General features: G+C 51.6%; 1 protein-coding gene across 1 annotated transcript; it reads right to left on the bottom strand.

The window, feature by feature from the left end:
- Positions 1-7411: 7411 nt before the first annotated feature.
- On the bottom strand, positions 7412-19486 carry GDAP1L1 (ganglioside induced differentiation associated protein 1 like 1). The gene is made up of 6 exons (XM_033075135.1): positions 19121-19486; positions 16628-16820; positions 13366-13539; positions 11712-11809; positions 11469-11583; positions 7412-8793 (listed from the first exon to the last, which is right to left on the bottom strand). Exons 1-6 carry the CDS (start codon positions 19298-19300, stop codon positions 8450-8452), a joined length of 1104 nt encoding a protein of 367 aa, XP_032931026.1. The 5' UTR covers positions 19301-19486; the 3' UTR covers positions 7412-8449.
- Positions 19487-21696: the final 2210 nt, after the last annotated feature.

The raw sequence follows: 21696 nt of genomic DNA, 5'->3' as shown, positions 1-21696 counted from the left end.
AGGAGTGCAGGGGTTTAAAAAGAAACAAAATAAACCCCGTGGCTGACTAAAGCAAGTTTCCCAATGTGTGCTTGTTGCACCAAGCAGTTCATTTTGTGGGCATGGACATTGGTTTATTGTAGCAGAGGGAAAGCCTAATCCACTGAAATGCACAGGAGAACTCCCATGGGCTGTGATACTGCTTGGGAGTTGGGAAATCTTGGGGCCTTTCTCAGTGCCCAGACACCATGGGCCAGCTCTTGGCTCAGCAGGTTCCCCTGTGCTCCAGACCTTTATTTGTGCTTTTTGACTCTACTCCAGAGTAGGAATCTGCTTCCTTGTACTTCGGCTGGAAACTAAGGTTGCAAAATGCTTGTTCACATATTGACTATGGCTCTTACCTGACTTCCTTTTCTCTCCCAAATTTTATCATTAAAATAAAAGTCACAGCCTTTCCATAACAGATTTGCAGCCAAAGAGAAACAGTGCTGGGAGCAGCTGGATTTGGTATCCTGTGCCAGAGGCACAATCAGCTGTCAACAGGTATTACTGGTTTATTTCAAGTGTTGAGGTGGGCATTTTTTTGCTTTTTCTTCATTAAAGTATTCCTGTTGTTCTCACAGAGCTGTCTTTCTGTCTGTAGAATTACCCAGGGAATTTTTGTCTCCAGCATCTTACTAACATATTTCAACATCTGTGTGCTAATCTTTCATTGCCTGTGCTTGGCCTGTTTTGTGGGCTCTGTTTCACAGTTCTTTCACAGAAGAAAGAGCTGGCAGCATTTGACCTGACTGTGTCACCAAGTCAGCTCTTGGTGCCTTAAACATTTTCCTCTGCTGGGAACAGGTAGAGCACAGTGGGAAGAGAAACTGCCTTAGGATTCATTTCACTCTTCACTCACCTGGGACTCTTTCAAATGTTTGCGTCACTGGAGGCAAGATCAGGCAAACAGGAAAGTTGAGGTCTTTCATAAGAGCCATGGGAGCAGTTCAGACTTTAAACACATTCTGAACCCAGGGTTTGATTCTTCCTCAGAGTTTGTTCAAAGCAAACGTGATCTGTGAATGCTTCACTGGTGCTAAATGATATTCCTGGTTTCCCAATTTATTTGTGTGTGCTGAAACTTGGGTTGTGGGTGGCTGCAAAAAAAAAGAATCCTGTTTTCTGTTGTAGTGTGTGGCAATTGGTGACAAAGAGAAATACCCGTTTGTGCTCTGGGGTGCACTTTAATGGAAGAAACTGCTGTGGTATGTTAAATATTTTGGGAAATCAGTCTTTAGTTGTGAACACAAGTCTATGGTCACTTCATGAAATAGTATCTGATTTTTCCTCTGTAGCTTAATGTCCCTCAAACTGGGACACTTAAAGTAGCTCCCTGCAGCTTCTCTGCAATCGGCCTTTTCCAGCTCTTTGATCACCTTGTGTTATCTCCTTTTGCTCAGAAACCTGTTTCCTGGGATTATTTCTTTTCATAGCTTCATCTCTCCTCCTGGAGCACAGATTAGTAATAAATGCTCTTCACCTCTGCTGGATGTGTGCTCTGTCAGTGTTATGCCTTCCCTTCTTTGAGGTATTTTGCAAAGCTTAAGATGAAAGTAATTGATAGACACAAAAGGCTGTTGTGACTCTGAACTGCTGTTTAACTGTGTTAAACAGAGCTGCTCTGCCACTGTACTGGTGGAAAACCTGGGGAAAAGCACATAGTTTATTCGTTGAAGCTGTACTGCACCTGATGTGCTTGAGCCCAGGGAAGGAAAAAGGGTGATGTGACAGCAGAGCTCGATGCGTTAGGAGTTACCTTTGTCCTCTTGGGGACTGTGCTCACTTCAGTGGAGGGTACTTTCACCCAGGGGCTTAGCAGGAAATAATTAATTTGGATATGGGAAGAGTACCTTAGTGCTTCAATGAAGTACAGAATGAGAGCATAAAGTTTAAAAGCTGAAAAAGCTGACATGGAAATGGCTATCAAGATTGAATGCAGTCCATGAACTCTCAGGCAATCATGTAATTGTAACATTTAGTCTGAAAGGTTAGTTGTTTTTAAACTACCCCCTATCCATCTCAAAACAAAACACAATGTCATGTGTTTGTAACAAGCCAAATAACTCCTGTAAAGCTTTGACTGAAAGATGACACAGAAAATAAGCAGTAGGGGAAGAGCTGTACCAGCCTCTCAGGAGGGTTGGATATCACAGGAAAGCAGCACTTGGAAAAATGCCCTTTCCCTGTTGTGCTCTTCCTGACAACGTGTGCAGGGCAGGAGATCTGTGGCAGAACTGAGCATCTCCCCAGTGGTGAAGGCTGAGCAAAGGAAAATGTGCAATAGGAATAAATGCAAACAATTACTTTTTTTCTCACATCTCTGCAGCCTTTTCCCATGTCCAGCCCGGGTTGGTTTCGCAGGTCCAGGCTGTGTGTTCCCTCGGTCACGGTTGAGGGAGTGAGGCGTATCCTCAGTGTAAATGTCAGCTCTGAAATGCCTTCCCTGTGCCTGCCCTGCCTGCAGAGCTCCCATCCCATCCCATGGGGACTGTGCTGAGAGATTCCACTGGTGTGACCATCTCTGTGACAGGCTGAGCGCCGTGACTCATCCCGAGGAAAATCCAGCTGAATAGGCTGTGCCTAACAGCCCGCTGGGATGGAGAAAGCCATGCAAAAGTGGTGGAAAATGAGGATGATGCTCAGCCCACAGATCCTGTTGGCCTTATCCAAATGTGTGAATTGTTGTTCCACACCTGACAGGATTGTGTTGTTGGGAATGGCACCCTGTCCTCTGCAGGGTTTGCAGGTGATGAGAGCGAGCCCAGATCTGCTGTGGGCTTGGTGCAGTGTCACTCTAGACCACAGCTCTGTCACTTCAGCTCTGTCATAGCCTGACCTGATCCAGTTTTTGGAAGAATGGGAGTGATAGAGGTTCGAAGTTTTTAAGAATATGTGTATTTTTTTCCTCTTGATTGCCAAAGTTTGGAAGTGAGGAGAAAAAATTGTACTGATGTTTTTTGGGTTTATTTTGCTTACTGGAGATTTTTCTTTGTTGTTTCCAGAGATTTTGTTTGTTTGTTTTTTTCTTGCACCAAGAAGAAAAGAAAAACTATTGCTGTTGTGTCGTGCTTGGATCCAAGGGCATGGAATGGAAAGAAATTGCTTCTGGTAAGCAAAAATAGAAGAGTGTTCAGGAGGCTGGTGGTGGAGTGACATGACCTTGTGATGTAAAGAGCGTGTGCAAAACAGCACTTAACTATGCAGGATACTTGATTCTGTGTCAAGAACTGCCTGCAGCATTACACAGCACCCTCAAACCTGGTTCCACTCTTCTGACTGCAAAGTAGCTTTATTTGGATAACTCTCCTGGAGCTAAAAAGGATTTAGGTCACAGGAGAGACGAGGTGCTGGCAGGAAAGAGCTGAGAAGGGAGGCAATGCAAGTAGGGGGAAGGATGCTGTTATTTTTAAAGGAATGATTTAGAAGTCATTGATCTGTGCAGTTTGTTAAGAGGTTTTTAGCAAGATTCCGTCTCCTTCCTTTCTCAGCAGAAAGGGGGAACTGGAGGTGATGTGTTCACTGATGCAGAACCTGACAGCCCAGGGACTCCTGATAACAGGAATGTCTCTGGGAGATGGTCACTCCTTGCTGCTGTCTGGGACAGCAGAGAGGGGTAAAGAGGAAAAGGGCTGAAAGTAGATCATTGTGCAGAGGGAGCAAAAAGGAATAAAAAATACTGTGAGCTCCTGAGGAGTGGGTGGAGGTTGACATTTTGCTTATTGAAGCTCTTCAGCACCAAAGTGCCATGGAAATGGGAATAATCTCTCTGCAGGTAGAGGCTGGCCAGCAGCACACAGGTACTGCTGCAGTGATGGACACCTGTGTAGTGACAGAGCAATTCTTCATCCTCATTATTTATGGCAGAGCTGCTGTTCCTGCTTCCACTGGGAGCTGTTCAGTGCAGGCTGTTTTCTCTCTGTTTAATCCTCCAGAGGAAAGGAGTTAAAAGGAGAATGAAAGACAACGATAGTGAAATGTCCTTTGGGCACATTTGGGGATCAGCAGCAGGGGAAAAGCAGGAAATGTATTTGTCATGAATGTGCTTTGTCAGAGAATCCAAGTGCCTGTGTGATTTTATTACTGCTTATAACTTTAGATTCAGTAGAAATTGCTGGGTCTGAAACATCTGCAGACCACTGAGGCCATGCTTTGGGAAATCTTTCAGGCATACAAAATCTGTTCCTGTTCACTGCCTACAGAGGTGTTCACTCTAATTCACTCCTGTGGGGTTGAACTTTTCCCTGGGCACTGCTGCTGAACTGGGGACTTTATTCTGTCCCACCATGGCAGAAGGAGCTTCTTTACAGAGTTGTGCAGCACGAGCATCTTTTCTGTGAATAGGAATTGCCCTTTTATCCTCAGCTGTGTCACAGGTAATTGCAGGTTTGGGGTTACAATAGTTAGCTCTTAGCTTGTACATTATTTCCCATTTCTTTGGGTTTTTAGATTTTAATCTCATATTATCATATTTTATATTATCCCTAGCCATCTAAAAATACTATCTTGATATTAACCCACATTATTTTAATCTCATGTATCTTTTAGCAACCTGAGGGATTTAGCTGCTGTCATTGCCTGCATTGTGGATCCAGTCTGGGTGGTTTTGGCTTTGATCCTAATGACAGCAGTGATCCAAACACAACCAGATGTTAAATATTTTCACAAGCTTCAATGTTTTCTGTTTGGTGTTATGTGGGGAAATCCTTCATTTACTTTCAAGGCAGAAAGGAAGGAAGGAGCAGCTCTTACACCATCCTTCTTCCCTCTGTACCTGGATTCTGAAATTGCAGTCAGGTGGTAAGGATGGTTTTTTTCATTCAAAAACAGAGAAACACTTGGAAAATAATTTCTGACAGGGCCACCAAATGGTCACTAGATATTCTTAGACTGCTCTTGATCTCAGTTTCTTTGGCAAGCTGTGAGAGGCTCTGTGGTGTGTTCCCTGTCCTCTGGCCAGCTTGGTGTTGAAATCCTTTATTCTGCACGGAGAGGTCGTCTCCATCCCTTGCCAAGCACAGGAGAGCGCTGCCAGCCAGCAGTAAGGCTGACATGTACAGCTTCAATTCTCATAATCGAGTCTTTTGAGCAAATCCTCTAGGAGTAAAAAGATTTCAGAAGCTGTAGCTCTGCAAATGTGACCACTGGAAACCTGTTAAACAAGAGGTTTGGGAGGCAGGAGGGAAAGACTCTGTGTCATGAGGCTGCATCTCAGGGGTGCTTGGACTTGACATAAAGCCCCTGATTTTCATCCCTCTGATAATTACAAGTTCCACAGCTCAGCACAGATACAGATTTTAAAGCACTGAGGTGCCTCAAAGCATATTTGTCTCTAAAACACAGGGATTTTGAAGGATAAAAATTTGCTTGGGTAAATAAGCAAATTACATAAATAAGCAAATTTACATCGAGAGTAAAGAAGGACCCTGGCTGGGATTGGGTCAGGCACACAGGAGTGTTGGGTGCAGGATGCAGCAGGAGCCATTCCCTCTTGTCTAAAATATGAAATTATTTACTCTGAGGTGCCTCACCTTCCAGCCTTTCCCCTTGGGTGCTGCTGTTACCCCACACCTCGCCAAGAGCAAAGCATAAATTCCTAGAGGGAAGAAACAGATTTTTGCCATCATTTTCATGTCAGTGTGTACAGAACATGGCCTGGCAGTGAACAGGCAGTGCCTGGCTCCTGGCCAGGTCGTGCAGTGGGCTCCCCTTGCAGTGGAACTGGAGCAGAAAAGGTCTGGTCAGGCTGAGATCAGTTGGAGCAAGAGCAGCTTTTTACAATGACAGCCTGCAATCACCACAGGGCTGCTTATTGCAGCGGGCTAATGTGGATTGATCGGGGCTCTGACACTGGTTCTGAGGGATCTCACACATCAATCCAGCCTCTGCCTGCCACAGAAATTGTCTTTTATCTCTCTCACCGATTGCTTTTCCCTGGAGCAAAGTTCTGGTACTTTTTCATTACCAGGGCAGGAAAACAAGGCTCAGTGACAGGGAGTGGCACCAATTTTTTTTTTTTCTAGTTTTTTAGAATTTGGTCTAGGACAAAGGCTTGCTATTGACTATTTATATCTAAGAACCTGTACAAAATCCACCACTACAGCATCAGTGGCTTCCCAGCAGCCCAGAGTGCAGCACTGGTGACAGCTTTTGTTCCAGCTGCTGGATCTGCCTGGCTTCCTTCTAACAACTGCATTTAACAGAGTGCTCCAAACAAAACACACACCTATTTTCTCCAGTGTTTAGAGGTCCGATTTGCTCCATGACTTTGAATTTATTCTGTGGTTTAAGGTACAAAAATAAATAAAATTAAGGAGCAAAGTAAACAGCAGCAGTCTTGTTAAACAGCTTCCTTCTGCCTCATTCTTGGGCTGAAATCCTAGGAATGGAGGAAGTATTTTCTTTCCTTCCCTCTGGATTTCTTGGCCTTGTAACCCTTTAATATTCCTTTCTACACTGGGTGTGTGCATTTCCTCAGCTTTTGGAGATCATTGGGGAGTGTGTGTAGGACCACAAACAAAGGGAAAAGGGTGAAATCCTGGTGAGGGTTTCATGTTGGTGTATCTTTATAAATATTTCTGGGGGGTTTATCACCAGCTAATGACCAAGGAGAGGATAACCCATAGTTCATTTTCTTACTCCTTATAGATTCAGCAAAAGGGAGGAGCTCAGAGCTCCTCCTGCCCCCCTCTTCAAAAAGAAGGAAAATAACTCTTACTTCTGAAGTCATCAGTTCCACAAAGCAAATACTGAATGCATTTGGGAGAATGAGTGCCTGCAAGGTTTCCCTCAGCAGCCTCAGCAGCAGGAGCCAGATGTGCACGTGCAGGTGGTGGATTTAGGTTCTCACACACCAACTTTAAATGCAGCCCCAACCATGGGGAGGTAACAGGGATAGCACAGAGCCTCTGCAGCTACACAGCCTGTTGTATTGTCAGACCAGCCTTATGACAAGCACCCTATAAATGTGTGCATTTTGCACTCCCTGTGTGCTCATCCCCTGTAATTCCTGCTAAATATTCCAAATTCTGTTGCTGCTGGGTTGTATCAAAAGGTCCTGGGGAAGATTGCTGCTTTCAAATACATAAAGATAACTTTTGTATCAGGGGCAAATGCAATTCCTATTATTTCAGCCACACTTAGCATACATTCCCAAGCCCTGAGATGCAGCATGGCTCCCAGGGATCGCTCCAAGGGAGTGCCTGGAAAACCAGCAGGCTGAGCACTGACAGAAATTATTGGTTGGAAGAGGAATATATATAATTTCCATGCCAGTTTTGTACCAGTGCAGTACCTGAGCCAAGGCACACACCACCTGCACATCCCACTGCCCTCGGGCATGCCTTGCACTAGGACCAGAAGGATGTGGAACACATTTAGAGATGCAAAGCCATTACTCCTCCCATATGGTTTATTGAGGATCTCAGTTTCCAAAGCATGAGTAGCAGTGAGGCCCGTTATTCTTTCCAGCATGCAAAAGGCACAAGAAAGTCATCAACGTGATTCTGTGCAAAGTGTCCCTAAGAAAACACACAGCGAGGAAATGACAGGAAAGAGCCCCCGATGGAAGAAAGCCAAAGCGCCTTCAGGAAAGTGCTGAAAAGTTCTGAAAATGGTTGTACTTTTTCAGAGTCCAAATATGCTCAGTTGGTGAAAGATGCTTTGCAAATCCGCGAAAGAAAACGCAAGAGACGGAGCCAAAAGGCTTAAAACAATAATCTCCTTCATGTGCCAGAATTCAGGATGAAAGTCAAAATGATTTATCTCAAGAAAAAAGTGCGGCAGTTAAAGACAGACATTAAATTCTTTAAAAAAAAGCCCACCAAAACCAGACGTAGAAAGTGGATACATTCTAAGAGCAGCTCAATAAAAAATATTCCTTTTAATGAAAATAATTTTTAAAATGGATACTTGAAGAACAGAAATCCACCTTGACTGTGACCAGCTACTGCACCCTGCTCCCAGGAAAGCCTCTGAGCACGACAACACAACGCCTTCTAGAAGAAGAAAGTCCCCACTACCTGCATGTGTGAAATGTGGCCAGTGAACAATTTGGAAACACAAATGCACAGGACCAAGTATCCAAGTCCCATTAGTCAACTTGTGTGTTGGGAAGCCTCCTGGGATTCCTGTCTCTCCCACTGGAGCTGGCTGGTGCTGGAGGCAGTGCCGCTTCCCGTTGAGCCTCTCCTTGGAGTTGAATACTTAAACCTAAAAAAGGCATTTACAAGTTGACGCTTTTTTTGTTGTTGTTGTTGTTTGTTGTTGTCTTATTTCCTTGCAGTATAGGTTTCTACTTCTAGACTATGGAATGTTACATTAAACAATATAATTATTCATTACCTTGCTTCAAATTTCATTACAGTTACTGAGGCTTCATCATAATTTCACACAGCACAGAGACACCAAACTAAACACCAAGCAGTCAGCACTAGATGTATTTTTTCTTTAAGTACCAATAAGCAAAGTATCCCATTCCCCCCAGAGATCCCATCAGGAAGGAGGCTCCAAGGAAGGAGGGCGGTTTCCGCTTGACCAGCCTGAAGGCGTTGGGTACCACTGCGGAGAGGAGCGTGGTGTGTATGTCTCCCAAGACTTTCCTGAAGGCGAAGCGTTTCTGTATCCTGTCAAAGAAGGACTGTAGGTTAGGTCTGCTGCCATCTTCCCAGTATTTCTTAGAGAGTCCCAGAAACTTGAGGCGGTGCAGGGTGGCTCCTAGCAAGACATCGGCCAAAGTGAAGACGCATCCACAGAGCCAAAGTTCACACTTCTGCCCTGGAGAGAGAGGAGACAAGCAAAGGTAAGAATCCCTTGGGTGGGCACTAAAATCTTGCTCAAAAGGTCCACATAGGCAGCAGTATTTGTATTAAATCTGGTTGGTTTTCCCCAGGTCTTTGGTGGGCCAGGAGCTCAGAGCCCATCTACCAGGTTATGTGATGGAGGGTAGGGGGGTGCCAAAAGCTGGGAATGTGAGATGATCATTTATAGCTCGTGTAATTATACAAATTGCTGCCTCTCCCCCAAGTCAAGAGCAGCAGGAGATTACACTCTCCTGTGCCCAGGAGGTCCCTGGAAAAGACCCTTTGTCCCCGTGAAGGAAGATGCCGTGCAGTGACCCCTTCTGCTGTGTCAGGGAGAGCAGCAGTGTCTGCCCTTGGCTGCACCAGGGGCTGCTTCAGGACTGTCACGTCAACTTGGCCTATTTTAGGGATGTGAGAAATCCTCAGGAATCAAAACCATTTGCTGGGTGGCCTGGCTGCTCTCCCTTGTGTGCTGCTGGGGAGGTTCTGCCTTTGTTCTCTTTTCTGTACCAGGGACCCTGACACCAAAACCAGCAGCACATCTGTGCCAAGGGCCAGGCTTTGGGGAGACAGAGCTCAGTGTGAGGGCAGGACCTGAAGAAAGACACTGGAGGGTTAAGAGCCCCTGATAAGGGGTGATCCTGGAAATAACCCCGCTAGAGAGACATCCAAAAATAAACCTAGCTGCTGTTAGGCTGGAAAAAGCAGTTGCAGGCCAGGATATTGTTTAGCTCTCCCCCAGTGCCCTTTCAGTACCGAGAAGCTGGGCTGGGATGGAGCTGAGGAAAATGAAAGAGGTGCAGGTAAAGAACATCAGAAGGGACACAAATAGCCCCCCTCAGTCAGCTTTGCTCCAGATTCCTGATTCTGGGTCTCTTCATTGTCCTGGCTATCAGGAAAGAGCAGAGAGGCTCTGGTGTGGCAGCCCAGGGCAGGCACTGCTGCTGCAGGGCTGTCTGCAGCACCAGGCTGGGGCAATTACGGGTAATTAGCAACCCTCATTTGTAGCAGCTTGGCAGCCTGCCAAATCCTGCTGGAGGCACTGCCCAGTGGACAGATTGCCTGTGCATAATTAGTCAATAAATATTTTCGGTGACTAATGACTTGTGGGGGTGCTGCAGCCAGAGCTTCTTGGGGCTGGTGGGGATCTTGTGGGTGCTCCTGCTCAGAGGTGAGGGGAGCAGGACTGAGGCGCTGCCTCACTCCAGGCACTGCTGCAGGGGAGGGAGAAAGCACATGTGAGACTTCAGGAGAGAGCTGTGATCCACCACTACCCCTCCCGGCTCTGGGTGAGGTCTGGACCCCGATGTGGGCTGCCCCAGCCCCTTGCACCCCTGCCCAGCACCGGGTGGGGTAGAAGCACAGCAAGGGCAGCTCTTCCCCTCTGCACCCACAGCTGGGATCAGCCTGTCCTGGCTGAGCGGGTTCCTGGGACAGGGCTCTCCTCCTGCATGGCCCAGCCCGGGCTGTGTGGGCCTGCAGCTGCTGCTCTGCAGCTCTGGGCAGTTGCCAAAGCGGGGGTCACGGCCTCTGCTGAGATCCTGCCCAGGCCATGGGCACAGCGTGGGGGTCTGGGCTCTGGAGCAGAGGGCAGGAGCAGCACACAAGGACTGAAGGCACTGGAGCAGCAGGGATCCCTGTGCCAGGCACCCGGGATGTCCTCCCAGCACACCTCATTAGGCTGAATTCTGCCGTCCCGGCCCTCACACCGCTTAATGAGGGTGTTTGAGGGAATTAGGGCAAGGCAGGATGCCCCTGTGAGCACATCGTGGTGAATGCCCAGCCCGGTGCCCTGCAGGGCCCGACCTCGGCACCTCCGGGAGCCCTGGGAGTGACGCACGGCTCCCCATGGCCCCGGGGGCAGGGGCAGCTGTGGGACCATCCCTTTAGCTGTGTCTGGGCTCTGCTCTGCATCTGGCACAGTGGTGCTGGCACCTTCCCGGGGCCGGGGTTCTGAGCCCTGCCAGCAGCGGGGAAGAGAGGAGAAGGACGGCGTCATCCAGGGGTGATGGCAGGACAAGGGCCCAGCTGTGCCCAGGCACCCCTGGCTGCCAGGGCTGCTCCTGGCAGGCTCCCAGCACCGTGTGTTTGATGTCAGGGATGGCTGGTGTCCCTCTCTCCCACCTGCTGGCGTGTGACGCAGGTTCTATGAAGGCTCTCCCCCGCAGAGCCCCTCACATTCACATTCCTGGGTTTCCCTGCCCATGCTCCTCTGGGAAGTGCCACAGCCCGGTGATGTGAAGGTGCTTGGCTGTGGCACATGTCCCTATCTCTGCACTTTCAGCAGCCAGCGCTCCTCGCAGTGTCTGGGGCCAGCCTGCTCCTTCCTAAACCAGACAGAGCATCAGTCACTGCCAGTCCCTTGCTGGGGCAAAGGGCACCTGCCCTCACCTGGGATGACTTTGGGGCTCCCAAAGAGCACCCATGAGCACAAGGGCCTGCAGGGATGGTTTGCCAGAGTTAGTTAGTAAGACCATGGCTGCAACAACATCAGTGTACCCAAAACCAGGAAAGCCCAGTGGCAGCCCCAGACCTACCAGCAGTCACCCCATGGGAGTTGTTCATCAGGTACAAAGCTTTTGGCTTTTTCTGGTGTTGCACCTCAGCCTCGTGTGGAAAACCAACCCATAAACACAGCTCAGTGCCTACCTTGGTACTCCAATTTCCTTTTCTCCAGCTCAGCCTCAATCTGGTCCAGCACCATCCCAAGTTCTCCAAGGATCTTCTTTAAGTAGTTCACATTATCATGCTCCAGGATCTTGGCCTGGGTGGAGAGCGGGGTTAGAATGGGGAATAAACAAATGCAGGGACACAAAGCATCAGGTCCCATGGCAGGTTTTTGGGTCGTGTTCCCCCCAGCACCAGGGATGTGTGTGGCTTTGACCCACTCACCATGAGCTTCTTCTGCTTGGAGAGGTAAGGCTCAGATAGCTGTGGCTCCTCTTCATGGTCCAGCTTCATCAGATCTGTGGTGGCATTAGCTAAATGTCCTGGGGAGAGACAGACAGAAAGGCTGGGGGATGGGTGTCTGATAGCAAAGCACCACATCCTGCTGTAGCACCAAGAAAAAACCACCCCAGAGAGCTAAAATGGGCCAAATTCAAGGTTTGCTGCTGCTGTGCTTCCACATCTGAGGGGATGTGGCTCTGACAGCCATCCCATCCACCACTCACATAGGGCAGTGCTGGCTCCAGTGTATGGAGGCAAAGGAGCAGAGTGAAAGGAAGAAAGGAATCCTAGAGGCAGAGTAACACCTAAGGGATAGCATAAATTTCCCAAAGTAGAGCTAATGTCTTCCTGCCAGGGACCATCTGTCTTTCCCTGCTTGCTCCCTCCAACAGGGGAGCCTTGGCTCTGCAGTGTGCTGGTGCGGGAGGTGCCAGGGCTGGCTGGGGTGGGAGCCAGCAGCAGGCTGTGCACTGCCATAAAATGCTGAAATCCCCTGTTTTCTGCCATGAGCTTGTGCTTGCTAAGCCTGCCAACCAGCTCTCCTGGGGATGTAACTCTGATGGAAACCTGGATATCATCCTGATTTCATTCCCCTTGGGAGAGCCTGGAACCTTGGTTCACCCTCTCCTTGGGACACAGCTACATTGATTTCCCTTGGCACCCACTGCAGCAGGGAGCTGAGCCACTGCTTAAGGGCAGAAGATGTGCAGGGAGGAAGGACATCATCACACAGACCTGCTCATACCCCTCCAGTGGCTTGGGGAAAATGCCACCAGTGACGAGGTTTGGACAAGGAGATGTGTTTAGGGACCTTGGCAGAGTGCTGGGGAGGTGATGTGAGGTGGATGGGGGCTGAAGCCATCACAGCAGCACCCTGTGGGGAAGGGATGGGCTCTGGCCTACATCAGCCCAGGGTCTGGGGATGGAGGTGACACTTGGAGACATGGGGAAAGCTGTCTGTCATGGGTGTCAGAGGCAGGGCAGACCACAAGCTGCACCTCAGGAAATGCCTATTTCTCTTTGTGCACAGGTACATCCCACCTCAGCAGGACCATCTGGGACCCAGGCAGCTGAAGGGATGGGGGTGGGAACAGTGTTTTCTATGGGCCAGAGCCTAAAGGGAGGGAGACACCTGGGACACGCCAAAACCCTCCCAACAAGGTCACTTTTCTGGCAAGGCATTCTCTCCAGGAGCAATCCCTGCCATTGAGTTATATTAAGCATCGTCAATGTTTCATGAGCACTTGAAGGTCAGGTACACACACTTATGCCGATTCATCCACTGCCTGCAACTCAATCTGGCTGCTCTCTCCTGCCTTTGCCCTTAGAGTTATTGGAGGGAGAGGGGCAAATTCCTGTCCCCAGAAAGAGCTGAGGAGAAGCCTGCATGGCCCATGGGAGCCCAGACACCCCCTGAGTTAGGAAGTCCCTCTAGGGTGCCTGCAATTCCCAGATCAGCTGTGCTTTGCCATTTCCCAGCTCTGTCCCTGCCTGCTTCGGTAGAAAGGAGAGATGAGCAGGGGCACGGTGGCTGGCTGGGCTGTGGAGCCTGAAGGAACTGGGAGCCCTGGGCAGCCCCGCTGGGAAGGAGACTTACTGCGGATCTCAGTGGTGGCGTACTTTGGGATCATGGAGTCGGTGGTGAGCTCGGGGTGCAGGATGCAGCCGTGCGTGTAGGCATCCATGGGCAGCGAGTCCAGCAGCTCCCGGTACTGCAGCACCCGCGAGTGCAGCAGGCTGCCCGGCTCGGGGATCAGCTGCGGCACGTTCTCTGCAGGGCGAAGCAAAGGTGTCAGCGGCACCTGCCAGGGCACAGGGGCTCCTTAGCGCCTCGTTAGCCTGCTCTGGACAGTGCTGAGAGAGCAGGGCTGGCTGAGGCAGAGCATTCACTCCATTCTGTCATGCTCTGCCCTCTCCCTCCCTGCTGCCATCCCTGCCAGGAGTGCAGCCAGCCCGTGCCCCGAGATGGGCAAACCCTCAGGGTCACAGGGAACTGTAGGGATGTCACTACCCAGCCCCACAGCCCTCATGTTCCCTGGGGTCAGTGCAGCCAGCCTCTGAATTTGTACACTCTAATTTCACATCCCTTAGGATGGGAGGAAAATCTTCCTGGTCTGCAGAAAAGAGCTAAAATATGGGGATTGAGTTTAGGATCTCCCATGTGACATATTCTTTACTCCAGTGGCAGTGAGGTACCTCATTCTCTTTGGCTTCCTTGAAAATCCCAAAAATGGGCAATTGGAGTAGATGCCCAGTGTATCTTCCCTCCATGCTCAGCCAGTGTCTCAGCTGCAGGAACATCCCTTGCCCTGGCTGGCTGTGCTCTCCCTGCCTTGCTGGGTTTTATTCACTTTCCATGGATGGCAGTTTGCATCGTGCCTTTTATTACACTTTCAGCTCAAAATACAGGCAGGTGGCAGAAGCAGCAAAACTTTGCTCGTCTCCCCCAAGTTTTTTAACTCTCCCAGTTTTTTTAAGGGATCATAAATATTTATAGTGTCTGCAGAAAGCAGCTCACAGGTAGTGAGTAAATCCATCACTGGGACTCTGACTCTGCTGCTCACATCCTGTCTGCAGCACTGGGCTCTCCACACGCCAGTGTCTCACCTGAGTTAGGGCACATTGGCAGAAGGGTTTTGGCAGATGTGACCAGTGCAGGCCCTTGTCTCAGGGCCTGAAGGGACAGCTGTGCTCTGCCCAGCCCTGCTGCTGGTGGCAGGAGCTGGGCTGCAGGCATGGCAATGCCCGCCTGGCAGGGATCTTGCCGTGCCATTGTCGTGCCTGCTGGTGCCATGGCTGGATGAGAACCTGGCAAATTTTGGTACCTCCAGAGCTGGAAATCTCCCCAGGGCTCTGACCCAGACTGTCCCTGCTGGAAGGCTCCACTGAGAGGTATCAGTGTCACTGTCCCCTGAGCAAAGGGAGCTTTTGGTGGCTCCTCCCTGCCATGGGCTGCTCACTGCCTGGGCTCCAGCTCTCCAAGTGGGGATTTTCCACCCGGGAAAAGTGACCAGATGAATGAAACAATAACTGACCTATAGCCTGTGTGCTCCTTCCACAGGGCTCCTGGGCAGCAGGGGCTGAGGCTGGGAACAGCACACCCAGAGGGACTGCCCCATCCCACAGGAAGATGGAGCAACCACAATGAAATAGCAGCGTGCTGGCCACCAGCCCACGTCCTTCAGCACATTCCAGGGAGGTTTTTCATTGGGATGGCTTGACTTGCCTTTACCTGCCACAGCTACCTACACATAGGAGCTGCTGTTGCACTATATGGCTGTGCAAGGAGGTGCAGACCTTGGAGGACACTATTGCCTGGAAGAAATATTGCCCTGGTCAACTCATCAATGGTTTCTGGGCACTGCTGGGCAGTGTCCTAATGAGAAGCACCCTCAAATGTGGCTTATTGGCACTATTCACTGCTATTTTGGGGGAAGGAAAACATTTCTCCACATACCACCCTATCAGTAGATAGCTGGCCCCCAGCGTGTGTAAGCAGCTGATAAAGGCCATGCTCTTAGCCCAGGAGAAAACACAGCTCAGTAAAAATACCTTGTAAAGGCCTTTTCAAACTCTACACATTTCTGCAAGGTGGCTGATTCCCCCTCAGACCAGCACTGCCACATCCTGGCAATGTTTTTGGCAGCTGGTGACAGGATGGAACAGAGCATGGAGCAGGGAGTGATGCTCTGGGCCCTCTTTCCTGGAGCTTCCTCTCTACATTTCTCAGCAAAGAGGTAGGAAACTGCACCTGGCTGGAAAACCTCAACGACAGGAGTTTCCCAGCACTCAGCTCTGTGTCCCCCTCCTGCTGGGGACAGCCTGTTGTCACATATGTCAGACCACCTGCCCATTGCAGAGACCAGGTGAAGCGGTGCAGGGACTGATGCTCCCTGATGTCCCTTGGTGCTGGGGCTGCTGCCAGGCAGGAAAGCAGCTGCCATTCCCTGGGAGCTGCTGCTGGTGTGGGATTCTCCCTGCTGCCCCACTGGTGAGGGAGCTGCGTGCCTGCACGGAGCAGCAGCACAGTGGCGGGGCCGGGAGAGGACAGCAGCTGAGCTGGCAAGGCGCCCTTGCTTCCAGAGCTATTTTGAGATGTTTTTGATATCTCTGTTGCAAGGGAATGGATGCTGGGGCGAACAGGACTGGGGGAATGAGGGTGAAGGGGTGTGAGGTGCCAGGGAGAGGCTGCTCACCACAGCTGCCGAGCAGAGCTGACTTTGAGCTCTGTCTCAGCATCCCGGGGTGCCGCTGCCTGCAGCCCTGCTCCAGGGGGAATATGAGCTTCCCTCTCCCGGCTGTCCCTTCCTCTGGGTTTGTGTCACATCATCCTCCCGTGGTCCTCAGCACCAGTGGCTGTTTTTGGCTTTAGGGAGGCTGTTTTCTCTGAGGCACAGCAGCAGCAGGGACAGCAGGGTCCCCTGGCCATGGCCAGGAGTCCTTGAGGAAGCAGGGAGGGGACAGCAGCACACAGCTTACACCCACCTCTCAGCAGAGGCCTTATGGCCCTTTATACAGCTACCAAAGCACAAATGTGCCTAAAGTCAGTCCCCAGTGGGGACTCTGGTGAAATGCCACCATGCACCGTGAGGACTGAGAGAAATTGTCTGGTTTGGAAGTGTGACTTCCAGGACAGAAAAAGGGGATTCAGCTACCACATTCCTCAGAGCCCTCCAGCGGGGTATTTCTGCTGGAAATTCTTCAATTTCATGGGGAAACATAAAAGTCTGGAGAGGGCTGGTGGCTTGCTGATCTCCTGGTGTGAAGATGAAACTTTAAAGGAAAAGTGGATTTGTTTAGCAAACAGAATCTGGACTAGACACGAATTTCCTCTGAGGCACAGCCCAGCCTTGCATTACCTCCTGTGAAGTTCTTCTCCATGTAGTCGATGATCTGGTTGTAGTCACTGATGATGTTGTCCCTGTGGATGATGACAGGCACCTCCTCGCCCAGGTTGAGCCGCATGAACCAGGGCTCCTTGTGCTCCATCAGGGGCATGCTGACGTCCCGCTCCTCGCAGGGCAGCCCCTTCTCTGCGATCACCAACCGCACCTGGGCCGACAAGCCAGGGAGAGAGGGCTCAGCCCCACACACCCTGCTGGTCTCCAGTCCCCCCTACCCCATCACACCCCCAGACCCCTCCCTGAAACTTAAACACAGTGACAAGCCAGGATCACGCTTGCCCTGCAAGAAGCCAGGCAGCTGTTGCCATGGGACAGCTGCAAAATCCAGGCAGCCAAGAAAGAATTTGTTCTCCTAGCAAAGAGGGGATCCCCAAACCCCTCCTGTCTCCTCAGAATCATGGCCCATCCTCCCTGGTCCTGGTGGCCTGTGTGACAGGCAGAGGAGCTGGAGGGCTGAGAGTCAATCCCTCAGCAGTGGGTGGAGGGAGGCAGGAGCTCCCTAGCTGGGGGAGAATGAGTGATGCTGCTGTGCAGCCCAGCATAGCCCAGCACAGACCTGAGGAAGAGAAAGAGGAGGAAGAGGGGGAAGCAGAGGCTGCAGCAGTGTTATGCCTTGCATGTGCACCCAATGAGTCTGGCTGAAGGAGACCTGGATGCTGACTCAGGTATGTCCCACTCTCAGGACTGAACTCTGGCTTTACCAGCACGTTTTGAGCAGGTAAAGGCTCTGTTCCATGGGAAGTTCCAGGTAGCCCCTGTGACCCTGCATTCCTTCTCCTCCTGCTGACATTAGCTTGAGGGCATCACCCAGCACCTTCACACCTCTAGTGTCAAACCTGCTGTCTGTCCTTCCCCTGCCGCTGCCCTCCTCCAGCCCTGGGCCTGCCAGCAGCATGGCAGGGGTGGCACACACACATCTCAGGGGTGGAAAGGTGATTCCAGCCCTGCAGAGGGGCAGGAGCAAGGCTGGATGTGGGACACCATCACCATCCCCACCCCAATGTCCAGCCCTCAGGGCTGATCCTGCTGCTCTGCTCTGCGTGGGAGATGGTGTTGAATATGCACTCAGGGATGGAATTTTAGGCTTCTGGGTTATAAAACATAACTATTATGAACTAAGTATGTCAAACACAAAAAAAAAAAAAAAAAAAAAAAAAGAAAAGCCCACAGGGGATGTGCGAAAGCCATGTTTTACAGAACCACTGAATAAGGGAAAAGTACTTGTTTTCATACAACTGGCAGCAGCTAAAAATACAATTTAACATATATAAGCATTTCTGTGAGTACTTCAGAATTCCCAGAGAATTAGTCATTAATTATTCACAGGACTGGCAAGTTAATTTTTTCTTTTAAAGTCAAACAAGAGAAAGCCCTGGATTCCTCAACTGCAACCCACTCCTGGCCTTTTCTTCCCAGCTGATAAATAAACCTCAGCCAGTACCACCTGGGGTACCCAGGCTCAAGCTCCCCGTGCTTCCCTGCTCTGCTCTCAGGGCTGAAGGCCTGGTAGGAAGGAGCAGCAGCTGGGCATGAGGCAGCCCAGGCTCCCCCAGTGCCTCAGGGCAAGGGGAGCCCCTGCCAGCACCCCAAAAGGGGATCCCAGGCAGGGGTGACAAATCATTCCTGGGGAATTCCGCGGGGAACAGGCACGAGCATCCCCGCCAGTGCGGATCCCGAGCTGTCAGTCCCGTGCAGCCACCCTGCTGCATTGGGCATCCTCCCTCCTTTGTGTCTGCACGCAGGAACCGGCACCTCTGCCCCGGCCTTCCGCCGGGCTCCGGAGCTCGCCGAGGCCCTGGCACCGGAGAACTTGGTGTTCTGCCACCCACCCCTCCCAATAGCCCATATGGTATTAATGGCTTAGGGGTGATGGGGGTTTGGGGCCGGGGGAGAAGGCTGGGCTTGCTACACAGCTGCTGTGCTGAGAAATGAGCTTTTACTATTGTCTGGAAAATGGGATTTGTAGCTGGGGCATCCCGGGAATAGAATTTCCAGGGCGCTGCTGCAGTGTGAGGGGTGAATCATCGCTGCGTGCTGGGGTCCGGGATCCTCTCCTGGGCACCAGCCCGGCTCGGGGCTGCCTCTCCCCTCGCAGCCCCAGGGTGGTCCCGGCCCGGCTCTGCCTTTGTCTGCGCTCCCGGCCACGCCACAGCGGGGCTGGCAGCGAGCACAAAAGCCGAGGCGGCTCCCGGGGCGAGCCGTGATCCCAAAGCAAAGGCAAGATTCGGCTGAGCCCCCCCATCCTCATCCCCATGCCTGTCCCCATCCCCTCCCCGGGCAGATGCTAAATGTTATTAAAGGTACAAAGATCTGCCTGGCCGCGCCTTGCTGCCCCGGCCAGCCCCTCGCCCTCTCCCGAGCGCATCCATCCTCCCGAGGCAAAGGGATGCCCTGGCACCCGCAGGTGATTCTCGCCCGGGAGCCCGGCCGAGCGGTTGTTTCCTTTACCTTTTGTGAGCTGAAAGACTGGGTCCAGTGGTACAAAACCAATCTGTCCTGGGATTTGAGAGCGGGGTCCGTCGGGTCGTGATTTTCCTCCCCCTCCGTGGATTTCCCCGCGTTGTTCTCCAGCGCCGAGATGGGCCACCAGCTGCAGTTGGTGGGAGTAACATTATTGGGAGTCGCCATGACAGCGAGCGAGCGAGCGGGAGAGGTTCGGGGAGCGAGCGGCGCTAGCCCAGCATCACATGGGCTCCTGCCAGCCCATCACTCCCGGGGCAGCTCGGGCTGCCCGGCCGGGGGCGGTGGGCGCGGGGTCACGGCACAGCCTGCTGCCGGGGATGGGGCTGGGGATGGTGCCGGGGCTGGGGCTGGGGCTGGGGCTGGGGCTGGGGCTGGGGCTGGGGCTGGGCTCGCAGCCCGGCCCCGCTCGTGGCGGGGCTCCCACGGAAACGTGCACGCATCGCTTCAATAGAGGAGTCAGCAGAGGAGGCTCCTGCCTGCCTGCTGCCTGCCAGCTCGGCAATCCGGGGCAGCTCCAACCCCTGCGGCTCCTCGAGAACATTTTTCAGCAGAGATTATGATTTTTATTTTTTTTTTTACTGTAGATATGGCGGATGTGTCATAAATAGCCACGGTGATGGACACTGGCTTTAAAATGCCTAGCAGGTGTCGTGCCTGCCTTGCAATCTTCTTGCTTGCAAAGAAGCAGCAATGGCTCTTTAAAAGTATTCAATTATTTTTTGAGAGCCCAAATTAATTTCTGCCTATTGGTTGTTATGTAGCCCACACAAGGGCAGAGCCCAGGAGCCTTTGGTGTGTACCAGGACTCAGGGTGACTGCCCAAACCAGACAAAGTACACACAGCTGGGGGTCGCTTCCAGAATTAGCAAGGTGTGTCACAATTCCAAACTGGCCAGAAGACTCAGAGAGCACTGGGGTCTCTGGAGCTGCTGCTCTCCCAGCCCTATAAGCATCACCCAGAGGTTTGCAAGCACAGGTGTGTAGGCAGCTGAACACATTGACCTGGACATCTGGACTTGTGCTTTATGACACTTGGTTTTGTCATGCCCCATCTCCAGCAATCTGGGAGCCTGGAGATAATTTCCCACCCTTGGAACTATTGCCAGTGCCAGGGGATAAAGCCTGTCTATTCAGGGGGAGGGTAGGGGCAGGTTCAGGTGAGGATGGGGGAGAGGGCTGTGCAGGCACAGGGAGCCAGCCTGTGTCTCAGGGCTGTGTGAGAGTTCTCAGTGTGAACCACTGGGGCTGGTGAGGCTAGAAACAGCAAAGTTTGGAAAATCTGGGTCAAGTAGGGAAATTGAGGCATGCTTTACCCAGGATCACAGAGAAGGAGCAGGGCCAAACTGGTGCCTAGCATAAATATAGTGCAAGAAGCAGTTTGCTAAGGACTGGGAGATGAAAATGAGTTATTTGGTTGTTGTGGTGTTCTGCTCCTCAGGGTGTGCAGGAAGGTGATGAGAGGGGTGGGAAGTGCTGTGCTCTGCCCTGGCTGCTCCCTGTTCTCTACCCCCGTAGGAAACAGCCCCCAGTAACAATCTCTCTCCACAGCCCAGGTGTTCCCAAGTCCCTGAACTGGCCTCAGGGACACCCACAGGGACAGACTCTTGCTTGGCCTCTGCTTTGGGGACTGCAAAAACGGGGGAAAACTGTGCTTTGAAGAGCTGGCACCCTCATGCAGCACCACTCTGCCCTCTGCTCCACAGCTTCCCCCGGCTGCAGCGTCTTTGGGGGCTCCTTGCACTGGAAGGGGACACAGTGGGTGTGGAAAGGACAGGGAGCAGGCTGAGCAGGCAGCAGCTGTTCTCGCTGAGTCGCTGTCCAGAAGGCCCCATCTAGTGGTACATGTTGTGAGGAATTAATGCTGCGCTGTGGGAGTAAAACAGGACAGGTTGCTGCATCCCTCTGGGTCCTGCAGGTTCACTGTGCCTCTGTAGGGGTTTATTTATTCTGCTGGGTTTTGGCTTGCCAAACTGAGCAGGGCTTGAAGGGCACAAGGAGTGCCAGCCCCCTTTAGGGGTGCCCTGACCTTGTGTGACCTTGAGATCATCCCCAGCTCTTCAACACAGCTTCTCTGACTCCCAGAGGGGTCGGTGTGGGGCTGCCCGTGGGATCTGTGCACTGGCAGAGCCCTGGCACAAGGTGCCATCGCAGCAGGTTTGTGGCTGCTGGCAGTTTGGAAATACTGAATCCAGGGGAGGGTCTCATCTCAGAGCTGATGCAAAGGTCACAGAGATGAGAGAACAGGAGGATGGAGTCGGTCACAGGGCTTTGCAGGCACAGAAGAACCCTGCCTGTTTTAGAAGGAGAGGCTGGAAAACAGGCTCTAGAAACGGCTCCATTGATTTATTTTTTTTCCCCAGTGGCCTGATTCAGTATCTGCCAGTGTAAAGCTCAGCTTGGATTCGATTTGGCTTCCGTAAGGCAAGAAAGAAATGTCATTGATCCAGGGTGCCCTTCTGCATGCTGCTTCAGTTGAACTAGTCCTGAAACTAGAGGGACAAGGACTTGTAAAGTGCTGGGAGTGGGGGAGCTGCTGGAAAACACCCAGGGTGAGTCTGCTG

This window comes from Catharus ustulatus, chromosome 17 (genome assembly GCF_009819885.2).
Source record: "Catharus ustulatus isolate bCatUst1 chromosome 17, bCatUst1.pri.v2, whole genome shotgun sequence".
NCBI lineage: Eukaryota > Metazoa > Chordata > Aves > Passeriformes > Turdidae > Catharus > Catharus ustulatus.
Note: the sequence above shows the minus strand (reverse complement) of the source record. Positions and strands in the feature narration are given on the sequence as shown.

Bases quoted from the DNA above. Each gene is read 5' to 3' on its own strand.
- GDAP1L1 (XM_033075135.1), bottom strand. From the start codon at position 19,300: ATGGCGACTCCCAATAATGTTACTCCCACCAACTGCAGCTGGTGGCCC. The intron at 11,810-13,365 runs GTAAGTCTCCTT...GTCTCTCCCCAG, and splicing joins CGCCACCACTGAGATCCGCA to GACATTTAGCTAATGCCACC. The intron at 11,584-11,711 runs GTGAGTGGGTCA...CTCTCCACCCAG, and splicing joins CCAAGCAGAAGAAGCTCATG to GCCAAGATCCTGGAGCATGA.